This window comes from Psittacula echo (genome assembly GCF_963264785.1).
Source record: "Psittacula echo genome assembly, chromosome: 12".
Taxonomy (NCBI): domain Eukaryota; kingdom Metazoa; phylum Chordata; class Aves; order Psittaciformes; family Psittacidae; genus Psittacula; species Psittacula echo.
Window position 1 is genome coordinate 9,908,396 of NC_137747.1, and position 12,718 is coordinate 9,921,113.

General features: G+C 47.4%; 1 protein-coding gene across 1 annotated transcript in view; it reads right to left on the reverse strand.

Annotated features, from left to right (window-relative positions):
- CTNNBL1 (catenin beta like 1) overlaps positions 1 to 12,718 on the reverse strand; it is a 42,697-nt gene that overhangs the window by 22,570 nt on the left and 7,409 nt on the right. The window contains exons 3-10 of the mRNA XM_080627621.1: positions 11,767 to 11,873; positions 11,349 to 11,490; positions 7,972 to 8,067; positions 5,939 to 6,032; positions 5,030 to 5,121; positions 3,169 to 3,241; positions 2,836 to 2,894; positions 2,243 to 2,391 (exon numbers count right to left, since the gene is read on the reverse strand). Coding sequence (XP_080483747.1) covers positions 2,243 to 2,391; positions 2,836 to 2,894; positions 3,169 to 3,241; positions 5,030 to 5,121; positions 5,939 to 6,032; positions 7,972 to 8,067; positions 11,349 to 11,490; positions 11,767 to 11,873 — 812 coding nt within the window. The remainder of the gene's footprint in view (positions 1 to 2,242; positions 2,392 to 2,835; positions 2,895 to 3,168; positions 3,242 to 5,029; positions 5,122 to 5,938; positions 6,033 to 7,971; positions 8,068 to 11,348; positions 11,491 to 11,766; positions 11,874 to 12,718) is intronic.

Sequence of the window (12,718 nt, forward strand, 5' to 3'; positions counted from 1 at the left end):
CAAAACCTCCTGCTTCGTTTCTGCTGTCACAGGCTCTATCCTGCTCAGTCTGGTGTCTCCCAGAGCCCTCTGCTCACCTCCTGCTTGGTGAAGCCCTGCTCAGGACACTGATTGCTGTGGACATACATGTGAAGCCCATCACCCAAACTGTGCTCATTTTTAGGTGTTTTCACCATCTCCCCATAAAACAGTAGAAGTTCTCACAGCACAACATCCCCTTTTACTGTTGGCCACACATTCTAAGGCTCAGCATAGCAGCAAACAGCCCTGTTTCCATTACTGCCCACAGGAAACTCTCAAGCCTGCTGCCTGCTCAGCTGGAAGATGCTCCACTTCCCTGCAGGTCTGTGGGCAGGTCCATTACTAACAGAACAAGCTGGGCAGATGGATCAGGCAGCATGAGATACAGAATGCTGTGTTCTCGATGGCAGTAACAGAGATCCCAGCCCGATATCTTTATTCTCACACAGCTTATCTATCTCCCATCACGTCAATAAACTTTCAACTTTGCTTATTTGTCCTTTCATCTGCACAGATCATGGTACAATGATTAACCACCTTCAAAGTAACACCAAAACGTAACAGATCTCTGCCCCCAGCCTTCAGAGGACACTGACAGCAGAGAAAAATACTTGTGCCTTGTTTGTGGGCGAGGTGGTCAATCACAGCAGCATGGTACTGCTCTTCTGCCTTGGTTATCAGGAGGGATCAAGAAGACACAGGAGCACGATACTCCCACGCAGCCCCAGATGACAACTACCACAGCTCCCTCCCCACGTACAACACCAGCCTGCTGTTCCCAAAGCAGAACTGCCCAAGAAAAACTGAGCACCTCAAGGAGCTTTTAAACATCCACCAAGAACACTCTAGTGATAACAGTGCTTAACAGAATTAACAGCCATCTAATATCTTCTGGATATTAAAACATGTAAAAACCTTGCAGAGCCAGCTCTCAGGCACTTGGCTTTGTTTGATGGTTTGAAAGCTCCAGAAACATGCTCTGTGTCCTCACCAAAGCGCTGCTTGCTCAAACAGCCAGCTAAGAGCTTCAGCTCTTCTCATCTACATCAAGTAAGTAGAAGAGTTAAAATAAACAAGCCCATCCACTGTCAGTGTAGCCTGTGCTTATGGGCAGCAGTGATAGAAGCTTCTACAAAATATTTCACGATTCGTTACTTTTCTTCCTCATTGTCACTTTACCAACCCCATCCATAGGTCCCAAAGCATCCCAAGATTGAGGTCTTGGGCACTCCTTCACTATACAAGCTGCTGCTGGCAGTTCAGCCATGCTTTGTCCCTCCTAATCCCTTTGCAACTACTGGTGGGGATAAATGTATCCAGGAAGAAATTTTTCTCGTCCTAATTTTCCAGCTGGGATCCTGGTGCAGAGAGTGGCAAACAGCAGAGCCCCAAAATGGGGAGAAAGCCATTAAAAACTGAATGCTGGTCCCACCCACATGGCAAAAAACTCCAAGTCATTAGTTCTGCAAGGCTGGCTTAGCAGCTTAGCGCTCAGGCAGGGGGAACCTTCCCTCTCAGTCTTAGTTTTGGAGCTTTTCTTTAATTAGCCTCAAGAAAACCCAGTGCTCCTGTTTGAATAATCCACGTTTGGTTCTTTATTCAGTTCCCTGCTGCTGCACACGAGCCAGCCACACGCTGCAGGAACACAGCACCTCGTGGTGGCATTTGCCAACCAGCCCCACAGTCCGAAGGAAGCCAGAGAGCAGAGGACACCAGGCAGGATGCGGCGAGGGTTGAGGAGGAGCCCTGGTGACTCACGGTGTGACAGGATACACACAAGAGAAACAAACACTTGTGTCCACTTCACAAACCCAGGTTTTGTATCCATACCCGCAAAAACTGCAGGACACACAGCACAGCAAAGCTTCAACTGGCAACAAAAGAAAAACATTTTCCCTAGAGACATCCAAAGGTTCTCCCTCATAGGGGTCTTAAATCCTCAGGGGATTAGTGGCCTGACCCATGGCATTCTTTCATCTGGGGGTCTGCCCCACTGATCTGCACAGTTACTCTCCTGATGCTTCATAGTAACCCCTGTTCTTAGGAAACAGGGCTAAAGACAGAGTGGAGCTTACGTCTGAGAAGGTTTGACTTACATGCTGGAAAGAGACATACAAATATGCTAACAGAGAAGTTTTAGAAACAGAAAAACAAAACTATCTAGCCAGAATGTGTGTTGGCATGTCAAAGACAGGCAAGAAAACCAGAGTTATGTGGGTACCTCAGCATCAGGTTCATCAGCTGTAGACCCTCACCCTTCAGGAAGCGATCCCGGTTGGAGCTGAGCATTAGACAGGAACAAAGGGAGTCAAAGAGGTTCTCCATCATTTCCTGTTCTTCAGCTGTACCAGGGTTGTGTCGTTTAAACACCTGCATGACAAAGAAAGCAGAATTACCTCAAATGGAGGGCCCACTGTGGTGCACACCATTGTAGGGCACATGAACATCTTCTACCACAAGCCCTCAGAATTTGATGTGCCCAAGCCAGCAATTGTACCCATCATCAATGCATTCCCTCTTGTAATTCTGCTGCCCTGACCCCTTACTGACTAATGTGTGACTTAAAGACCACACAGGCCTTCAAAGGGAAAGGCAAATTCACCACTGGCAGTTCACAGAAGCACATGGATAAGCTCACTACCAGAGAACCCCTGGGCAAGTCACTCAGGGACGATGCCACCAGTAAACAGAAAGCACAGCAGTGCTTCAGCATCTCCTGTCTGCCAGGGCAGTGCTACACCCAGAGCCTGCTCCACCTCCTCCCACCCAGCCCAGGAGCCTCCAACACGGAGAGGACGTGTGCGAATTACTCACAGATAACTGCTGAAGCAGCACATCGATCCCATCCAGCTCCCCAAGCAATTCTCTGTTGTCTAGACAGAGGTGGGGGGAAGGGGAAAAGAGAGAGAAAAATGAAGCTAACTGTCAGATTTTACAGCCATCTAACACTGATACATCAGCAAACAAAATCAATACGGCTTGACAGAGTACAAAAGCCGCAGAGAAGGAGAGGATGCATGAGTCTGCAGGAGAGCACAGCACAGGAAGAGCTCAGCAGAGGATACCAGAGGCAGAGGAGTGCTGCTGTGGTCAGAGAGAAGCCTGGCTCCCACCCTACCAGGATACTGATACAAGGGCACGTCTCACCATCGTTATTCTGGAGCAGAATAGCCAGCACCTCGCTGCAGTACAGCTTGTTGGCGTCAAAAGGCATCTTCGCCTGTTGGTGAAGGAGGAACAAGAGACCCATCAGGGCACAGCACTGCTTCACCGATTTCAAGAACACATTAATCAAATCCCCAAGTGTCTGGGCAACACTTAAACCAAATACAGTGAGAATTCTGCAGTATGCCTGTGACAAAGCAGCAATAACTGCCTCCAGGCTGGGGGTGTGCTCACACACAGGGGTATGAACGGCTCTGATCCCTCCCCTGCTGTCCTACATGAGTAGGTTTGACCAAGTTGGCTCACACCCCCCAGCACAGTATAACCATGAGGTCATATGAGCATGTTGGGCTCATTCCTATTCTGAAAGGCTGCACTGTCACCAAAATCTGAATTTCAGACCATACCTCACAGTGACACAAAATAGAAACTGCAGAGTTTGACAAGGGTCGCAATGTCCCAGTCACTAACATGAGGCGGGTTTAGCCTGCACAGTCACAGCACCTCCATTTCATACGCTCCCTCCATAACTCAAATATGTTAACAGAAATCACAATGAAACCAAATTGCTGAATTTGAAGAAAAAGCAAAGACACCTTCAGCACCACATCCTGAACATCGTGAGCATCCATTTGTGGTGGCACCACACTGAGGAATCCAAGCTGTGGTTATTCTGCTCTCCATAGGTCCTCAGCCTTTCAGCTGCCAGCGCAATCACGAGGCTGGCAGCAGCACAGACCTTTCTGAACTAAAATTACCTTCACTTTTAGGGTTTTGAGCAAAAGGAATACAATTATGCTAGTACCTGTAGTGAGAAATTATAGGTTATTTTGGCTAGCACTATCTGCACACTTACAAAGCTGAGGGAGTATTTCTGTGAATCAGAGGCCTTTAACCATAAAGACATTAAAATATAGAAGTGCCAAGGCCTTACTAACAGGGTTAGGAAAGGTCAGAACCTGTTTGCTACATTTCCCTCCCTAGTTCTGAGAGAGCTGAACTGTCCATTCCTTTCCTGCAGGATTTTCCAGGGAATGTTTAGGCATCTCTTCACACAGGACAGAGCAGCTCACTTTGCAGCTCACTGCCATAGGATGCAAAGAGTACTGAAAAGTCATTTTCAATTCTGAAGGCAATTACAGGAGTTCAAAGAAAAAGCCACCAGCAGCAGTTAAACAAAGACACCACTTGAAACCCAAAGAAGTGTTAGAAACACAGGAAGCACAGGCATGAAGTGTTCTGCAAGAGTTCCCCTGCTCACTGGTTGTCAGCTTTTATATCCCTACAACTCTCAGCCACAGACCAGAAATCCACCATACAGGAATCAAACCAACAGAAAAGAAATGCTGTAAGACATGAAGACAAAACACAATCATGTTCATTTAAACTAAACCACAGAGGACACAAACCCCGATTTTTGCCTTACTGTCCTTAGCTTGGCTTCTGCAACACACACACACAAAACTGGCTTATTTTACACGGTGTTGTAAGCTCATACTGACTGGTCTGGAGGAGGAAGGTGGGCGCTGGCAGAGTTCTGGCACTACTGGTGCTTGAGCTAAGGAATGTGGTGGTACTTACACACTGAGCCAACTCCTTCAGTTTTGCTGGTTCACAGTAAGTCAAAAGGGATGTGTCCCAGTTTGAGGCGAAGTTTGAATTCACTGTATTCACAAGTGTTAGAACTTACTACAGAGATTACCTACACAAGCAGAAGAGCCCCCAAGAAACAGCCTTGGGCCTTTCAAGTTGTGTCAACACCATGTGGATTCACAGCAGCTTCCAGACCAACAGCCAGTTTTTATTGGGCTATCTCCCAAATGACAGTGGAAGAGGAACTCACTTTCAGCCTCTTGAGCAGCCACTGCATGAGGCCCTGCTGCGCAGCCTCTGTGCACATCTCCGGACGGAACTCTGCCATGTTCTCAACGATGGCTGAAAAGAAAGACACACAACACAGGTTCCAAAGACACAGCCCTTTGCCAGGGCTGCACCAACACTGCTTTGCCGGGGCTGCACCACTCTCCTCACATCTTACTCAAAAAACCACCTTTGCGTTGAGTGAGACTTAGGCTCAGTTGTACAATACCCTCTGTTTTCACACTGCCCACACAGCCCATCCTCAGTGTGACACTAGCTCCTGCTGGAAGAAGCCCAAGACACTTCCCAGTTCTCACTGTTCAGAACTAAACTAACAACAACAGCAGCAGTAAAACTTCCAAACCTTATGTTTTCAGTCGACCTCATTCTTCCAGTCCTCAGGAGATGACAATCCCAAATTATGGTCTAAATGCTAATAACAGCCACACATTGCAAAGCAGTTACTGTGCTGTGCTGAGACTGGAGAGAGGTAATGATGTACTTACAGGAAATGCAAATGTTTTACTATCTGGAAGTTAAATATATTGCTAAGACATAAACAGCTCTTGTAACGGAGTGAGTAGAGCTCACAGTAAGAACACAGTAAATACAGCGGCCGTGGAGATCTCCTGGTGCAGCTTGAACTGTGCAGCAGCACCTCCCTGTGTACCCACTTTGGGAGGAGGCCCCTTACCACCAGCCAGGCACCAGACACTGGCACAGGGGACAAGGCTCCGCCACAAGAGCTTTAGTTGTGCTTGAAAAGCTGCACTGGGTCCTCAATGGTAGTGTTGGGCAATTCAAAGGGGAAGGAGTGAGAGAAGGAAGGGGAGGGATAACCCACCCCCTTTGTACAACATCGAGAAAGAAGTGACAAGCAACAGCCACTTACCCAGTGTATTGTGGACACCATCAGCTTCCTCCTTCACGCTTTCATCCAGACGCTCCAAATTCTGGACCAACAAGGCCACAACCTGGCCCTCCACCTGAACACCAGGGAAAGAGAAAAGATAAGAGGTGACTGAAAAAAGAGGAAGATGAAGGAGAGAAAATGGGGGTTTAATAATAAAAGTCAGTAAGCTGTACTGAAGCATCCTGCCAGGCAGGAGCAGAAGGCATTAACAGTCTTGCTCTAAAATCTCAGAGGAAACAAAGGAATCACCGAGTAGGTCTGCTGCTGTGTTTGCCCTAATTAATTAAACAACTTTTGTGTTTCAGATTAAACAGAAAAACATCTGGAGGAAAACACGCACCTTGTCACAGTCTTATTTCCTGAGCCAGCCTGACTGATTCATAATCCCTCGCAATGTCGAGTGGGAGGCATCATGGGCAGGCTGGCAGCCCTTTGAGCAGCTCCATTTCCACTGGTTACACTGGTTTGCCCATATTTCTGTTCTATCTTCCACCTTAGGGGGTACAGAAACCTGAAGGACCAATGCTCACACACACAGCCTCAAATCCAGAAGCTGAATGGTCACCAGTGGAAGCCTCCCTTGGTTTGAGCAAGCTGAATGTTCCAAGCAAGCCAATGAGACTCAGAGATCAATGTCAGGAGCAGGAACCCACACCTGCAGGTGGGGCCTCCTCTCCAAGAAGCCAGCACAAGTAGTAAGCATGCTTTTAAAGCTGCAATTGCGCAGAGTCCACCCTGACTTCGGCTAACATTCCATTGCAGACATGAGCTTGGGAGAGTTAAACAAAATAACATTTCCCATTCTAACTACTAGCTTTGGGCCCAGAGGACACACGGAAGCAGTACAAGTATCAGCTGGTGTGGAAGGGACTGCAGCAATCTTCCCAGATCCCAACAGCATTACACCCACTTTCTTCAAAGAAAGAAAAGTCACCTCAAAGGCAGAGATCTAAACATTTCTCCCAAGATATGCCTGGCCTGTTCCTTTCAAAGAGGACAATAAAGCCTCTAGAACTTGGCTATTATCAATGACAAGGGAAACAAAGAAGGAACTTCACTTGATTTACTACCTCTCTGCACATCTTACAGAAAACATCTTCTCCAGCAGCCCCTCTCCATCTCATCATCTGCAATCTGCCCACGAAGGAGTGTAATTACAACAGCCCAGAGGACAGCTGGAGGAACACAGCTCAGGGCCACCATCTTCAACCTCTGGAGGTAACACTACAGGGACTGGACACAAAGGATTGTAGAACAGAGCAGCCAAACAAAGCAAACAAAGAAAGCCCTTAATTCCCACTATTCCAATTTCAACATGACAGTTACAGAACAAGACACAGCCATAGTGATTCAGACAAGCAGCACTTGCCAGCAGGAGCTGCTCAAAGGCAAGACCCCCGAATCTCAGGCTTTGAGGGGCATCAGCTCTCCAGAGGGCATTCTCCTCCTGCATCCAACCCAGATGCCAGGAAAAGGGGAAGTCCCCCACCACAGAGGCCAAGAGGCAATCCAGAGGGTTAACCAGGCAGGAGAGTGAGCCATGCAGCCTCTGCTGCACATAGGTTGTCTCATCTCTACACCAAAAAAGATCATGGCCTCTGAGCCCTCCTTTACCTGTAAAATGCATTCCCCTGTTAAATGAAAACTTGTACTTCTCATTAGCAAAACCACACACCCTCCCTCCCTATAACAAGATGTTCCAGCTCAAGCACAGATCCAGGGTTTGAAACAGGAGTTCCTAGGTAGAAAGCGACTGACTCCTGTGTAAGAGGCCAGGCTGAAAGCTCACAGTTTGTCCTTCAGATAAAGATCAGAGTCCTGCCATGAACTTCAGACCCCTTCCCGGCAAGAAGGAAGACAAATGCAAATGAAGCTCAGCAGGACACAGCCCAAGGCGCAAACATCACTTCACACACAAAACAATCTCCAGCCTACGCAGCGCAGCGTGTTCCTTCCAAAAAGAGTGCTCCAGCAGACGTCAAGCATTGACATTCCTGGAGTTCACAACTTACCAAAGCATCTATGAGGACTTCAGCTCCTTCTTCACTCTCATGGAGAGTGTCAATGTCTGTCAGCTCTTGAAGCAAGTCTACCACTGCTATGGAAACATGTGCCAGGCGTTAAGGACAACTGACAGAGGGGCAGACACATTTAATATCTAAGGCAGATTGCTCTTGTTTCAGCATGCTCCCAACATGATCCAAAACAAGTGGTAATACTGCAGCAGTGGGCACAGGAACACGAGAGCCAAGGGCACAGAGATTACGTCAGCATAGTCCTTGAAAGCACCAAAGCCAGGAATGCCAGCAATTAGAATGGTAAAGCCAGATGTGACTGTGCTCACTGCATCAGGCAACGTTGCTCTTTCTTGATGATGCTCATTTTTTCAGACCAAAACTGCTAGCACTGGTGTAACCAGAGCCCATCCTGCACTGTCAAGACTGAATGTAAGCAGAGAAAGGAGTTCAATAACCTGATCTGGGTGTCCTGCTCTCAGCAATCTCCTCACTAACCCAGCAGGATGCGCCCCACACAGTAGCCACAGGAGCAGGGCGCTCCCCCTGCTCAGCCCAATGGGGACAGCACCTTCCTCTCTCCATGGAGCTCATGGAACAGCACAGCTGCTGCCAGCCCCATTCCCGCTCATTAACTCTGGGCTGCATAACACAGTTCTATGAGACACACTGCACCTCATTAGACCCGCTTCCCTGTGCTCACAGACACATTGATCAATCCTGCCTGAGCCCTGCTGGGGCAGAACCAGAGACACAGCTTTCAGCACATCCTCATCACAGCTTGGTGATTAATGTCTTCAGAGGGCCCAGGCCAAGGATCCTCCTGGTCCTTCTATCTGTACATTTGCTCAGAGATGAGCAGTGGCCGGAGAAGCATTTCCATACATCTTTTCTTAGCAAGATGTATGAAGTCTCAGGACTTATGAAATCTCAGGGAAGACTCACAGAGAGCTGCCTGTCCCCACCCCAAGTAACCTGTGTCTAGGTGCTGCAGAAGACATGCAGCAGCAACACCACCACTGTCTTTATTCCCTCCTCAACCAAGTCAAAACTATCTGGGCATTTTCTTGACGCACAGGACATGTCTTGATGGACAGAGCCAGGCTCTTCTGACAGAGCTCAGCAAAGAGCTCAGCAGGCAGAGGAGCTTGCCCTGCTTCTGGGAGGGAGATTCTGTGAAGGCCTCCAGTGAGAGTATCTGTTGTCCTATAAAATTTAGGAGATAGAAAAGCAAAACCTCACTTGAAGCTTTCCTGTCTTTCATGACTAAATCTTGCTGGTGATCATCTTTCATTCACTTGTGCTGTATAAAACTGCACGACTCATTCAGCAGATTATTTGCTCCCCCTGGACATTGCTTTTGTCTCCTTGCATTAGTCCCTCAAGCCACCACATTTAAATTGCATTTGAAGAGTCATTTGTTTAGTTCTCTCCTTGAAGAACTCATTTTTAAAATCCTTTTCTATTTGTTTTAACAAAAAGTCATTAGAAAACATGAGCTGAAACAACTGAGTTCTGTCTGGATGCTCCACCTGATAGCGTTTGTACCCCGAACGCAAGCAGTGGCGCACGGGAGAGGCACTACTACAGCCTGTGTCCTGCTTCCAATGGGTCTGAAAACACTGCAGCACTTTTATAACAAGAAATACACTTTGCCCAGATTCCCACCCCTGCACTGACTGTCAGGCAAGTTGCAAACCCATTAAAAAGAGTTCACAGTGGAAACCGTGACAAGTCTTTGACAGCAGCAGTGACCCAAGGACATGGCTTTCCATGGCTGACAGAACACAGCAAGTTCCATTCCCATGCACCCCAGCCATGGACCAGCTCTGTTATTCCAGAGTTCATCTCCTCCCTGTGAATGAGAAGTTCAGTGTAAGCTTTCCCGTTACACAGAGACACAAAAACCTGCAGTGCCTGGCAAGAAATACATCTGAAACGCTGGCAGCCATGAAGCTGGTCATGCACGTGGGAGCTTCCCACGGGACAGCAGTAAATCCTTAACAAATGCTTACTTGAGAGTGATTCCCATTCCAGGTCACAGGTAAGGGAAGCTGTGGTGGCTGGTGTCTTGCAAGGACCAGCATTCACCATACCAAGGCTCAAGTAGATGCCAGTCACACACCCAAACACATAAGAACTCTGTCTAATATGAAGCAATAGGCTAAAAAATATTTATGTTTTAGTTCCACCTTCCAGTCACTGCCTCCACTTAGAAAGAATGAATGATGCCTGCTTAATACATGGCACTAAGGAAAAGGGCTAAAAAAGAAAATCAAGACCTGTGCATCAGACCACAACATTTAGCACCAATGGTCCTTTTAACATTGCTTATTTCAAAACACCTCAGGAGAGCTGGTGTTATCTGCTTCTTCACACAAAGAAATATAAAGAATAAATCACTTTGCTAAGGTCATGAATCAATAAAAAAGGAAGAAGAAAAGCTGCTGTAGTCCCATGTCTGCATCTAGAGCCCTTTCTGCTGGGCTTCACTGCTCCCTCTGTCTACCAGTGTCTGTCAGGACATAGACACACCAACTCCCACATCTTGTCACAGTTTTCCAGCTTCATTTACTGGGGAATATGCCACAAGCAATACAGGCTGAGCTCTGCTTCTAAAAGTTGCCCAGAGGTAAGCCAGGTGTAGTTGAATCTATTGGCTGAGCATCAAGGCACCAGCATATCCAAAAAATGACAGAGTTTTTGGTCAAAGCTACCAAAGTCTCTGACAGGGTAGACAGAAAACTGTCCAAAATGTCCTCAGATGATCAGAGGCAGAAGGGATGGGCACACAGGGATTGGCTCAGCAACACCAGGACTAACTGAGCATGGAAATACCTCCGGTATTTCCATAACCAGAGGGCCTACTCAAACCTCAACCTCTGGGCACACCAAAGCAAAGGTGTGGGCACATTCAGAATTTACCACACCTACAAGCCAAGGCGTAGCATTGCGGTGAGGGAGCCCATAGCAAACAGCTGATGGTGTGACAGCTCAGCCTCAGGAGAAAGGGATGAACTGGTTCTGTTCTCATCGGAGCTGTTCCAGACAAGGGTTGTTCACAGTTCAAGGAGCTGCTAAACCCACACCTCAGCTCTTCCTGCGCTCTCATCTGCCCACATCCTAACACAGCCACTCACACCTGGATGAAACAGTCATAAAACAAGAAAGGAGAATAAAAGCACTGGAAAAATGCAGAATCAATATTACTTGAAGAGAGAAGACTTTCACTTGGACAAAAAAAAGAAGACATAAATTCAGTGTGGTGGGAGAGAAGAGAAAAACATGGGAGCCTGTAAGAGCAGGAAATAGGAGATTACAGCAAAGCCTGCAGAAAGCCTCTCTCATGAGAGCTGCTTTAGCAACCAAAGGATATCTGTGTTGTCATGGCCCAGCAGCCCCAGGAGGGACTGCACTGCGTTGAGCTCCACCAGCAGGTGATACAGGTCCGGCATTGTGGCGATCACGTGCATCTCCTGGATGATGTCATTTAAATCCAGCTCGGACTCCATGAACCTGGGGAGACACAAACATGGTTAAGGAAAAGGGAAAAGGTGCACGAGGTGTGTTCAGTGCCCAGTGCCCTCAAAGCAGAGCCCAGCACCCTCCAGGAGATGCCAGGCAAGACGTGTCAACCAGTCTAGTTTTGAATACAATTTAGAACAACATGGTGATAACCGCTGTTACTTAAGCCTTGTGTAACTAAAAACATATGTATAGTCAAGAAATTGATTCAGGGCTGAAACCTAAAATCAAAGGGAAAAGGGCAGCAGCGGATAAGCACAATCTTACTTCTCTGGATTGTCAGGAAACTTGATCCGCAGCTCCTGGTTTTTGTAAGATCTCTTCTCGAAGGTGAGAATCATCTTCTTCACCGAACTTTCATCCAAAGGTTCCTCCTAACCAAACCAGAGAGAGCACAAAACAGCTTGGGATGGCTGGAACAATTACCCAGAAAAACCAAGAGCAGTGATGTGGCGAGACTGTGGCCTGGCTCAGACCCTTCACAAGCAAGCTGCCACCCCAGCAGTGTCAGAAACCTGTCAAAACCCCCACACTGTTACTGTTAGTTCTGGATTTACTCCAACTCGGACCTGAGCAAGCTCCTGGGAGCCAAAACCTGTAAGTCAGATTGTTATTAAACCAGGATTTACGATGGAAGGATCTTGGAAAAGAACCAGAACTGCTCCTGACCCTTTCTGACCCTGAGCATCAATGAAAAACCCCAAACCAGCCCTGCAATGGCTCATCTTCCTCTCACTGCTCTTCCATAACCGTTATTACCAGCATCACCAGCACCTCTCGAGGCTTTTTGCTTCTGATGTACCAGAGTAAAGCTCATGACCATGGACGGTTTCTTTCCAGAAGCCCATTGTGCTGCTTCCCTTCACAGCTCTGCATTTAACCACCCCCAGTTTATGTTCTTTGTATTTTCCTCACTCGGATAAGCTTTCACGGCTCGTTTCAGAAGGAAAAAAATAAATCAATATTTTACTCTAGTACTTTTTTTTTTTTAAGTGCTTCTGAGGTGTTTCTCAGCTGGCAACAGACATTTACTGCACAGCAGTGACAGAGCTCCAGCTCCTGCCCTGACACCTCAACCACACTGCTGTTACCTTCCCTGCTTCATGACTTCAGTGCACTTTCGTTAAAACCTTGCCAATACAGATTTCTTGTGGAACCTCTCCCTCTCCTCTATTTGTATCTTCATTTAATTTGCATTCAGTATTGTGGCGTCCCACAG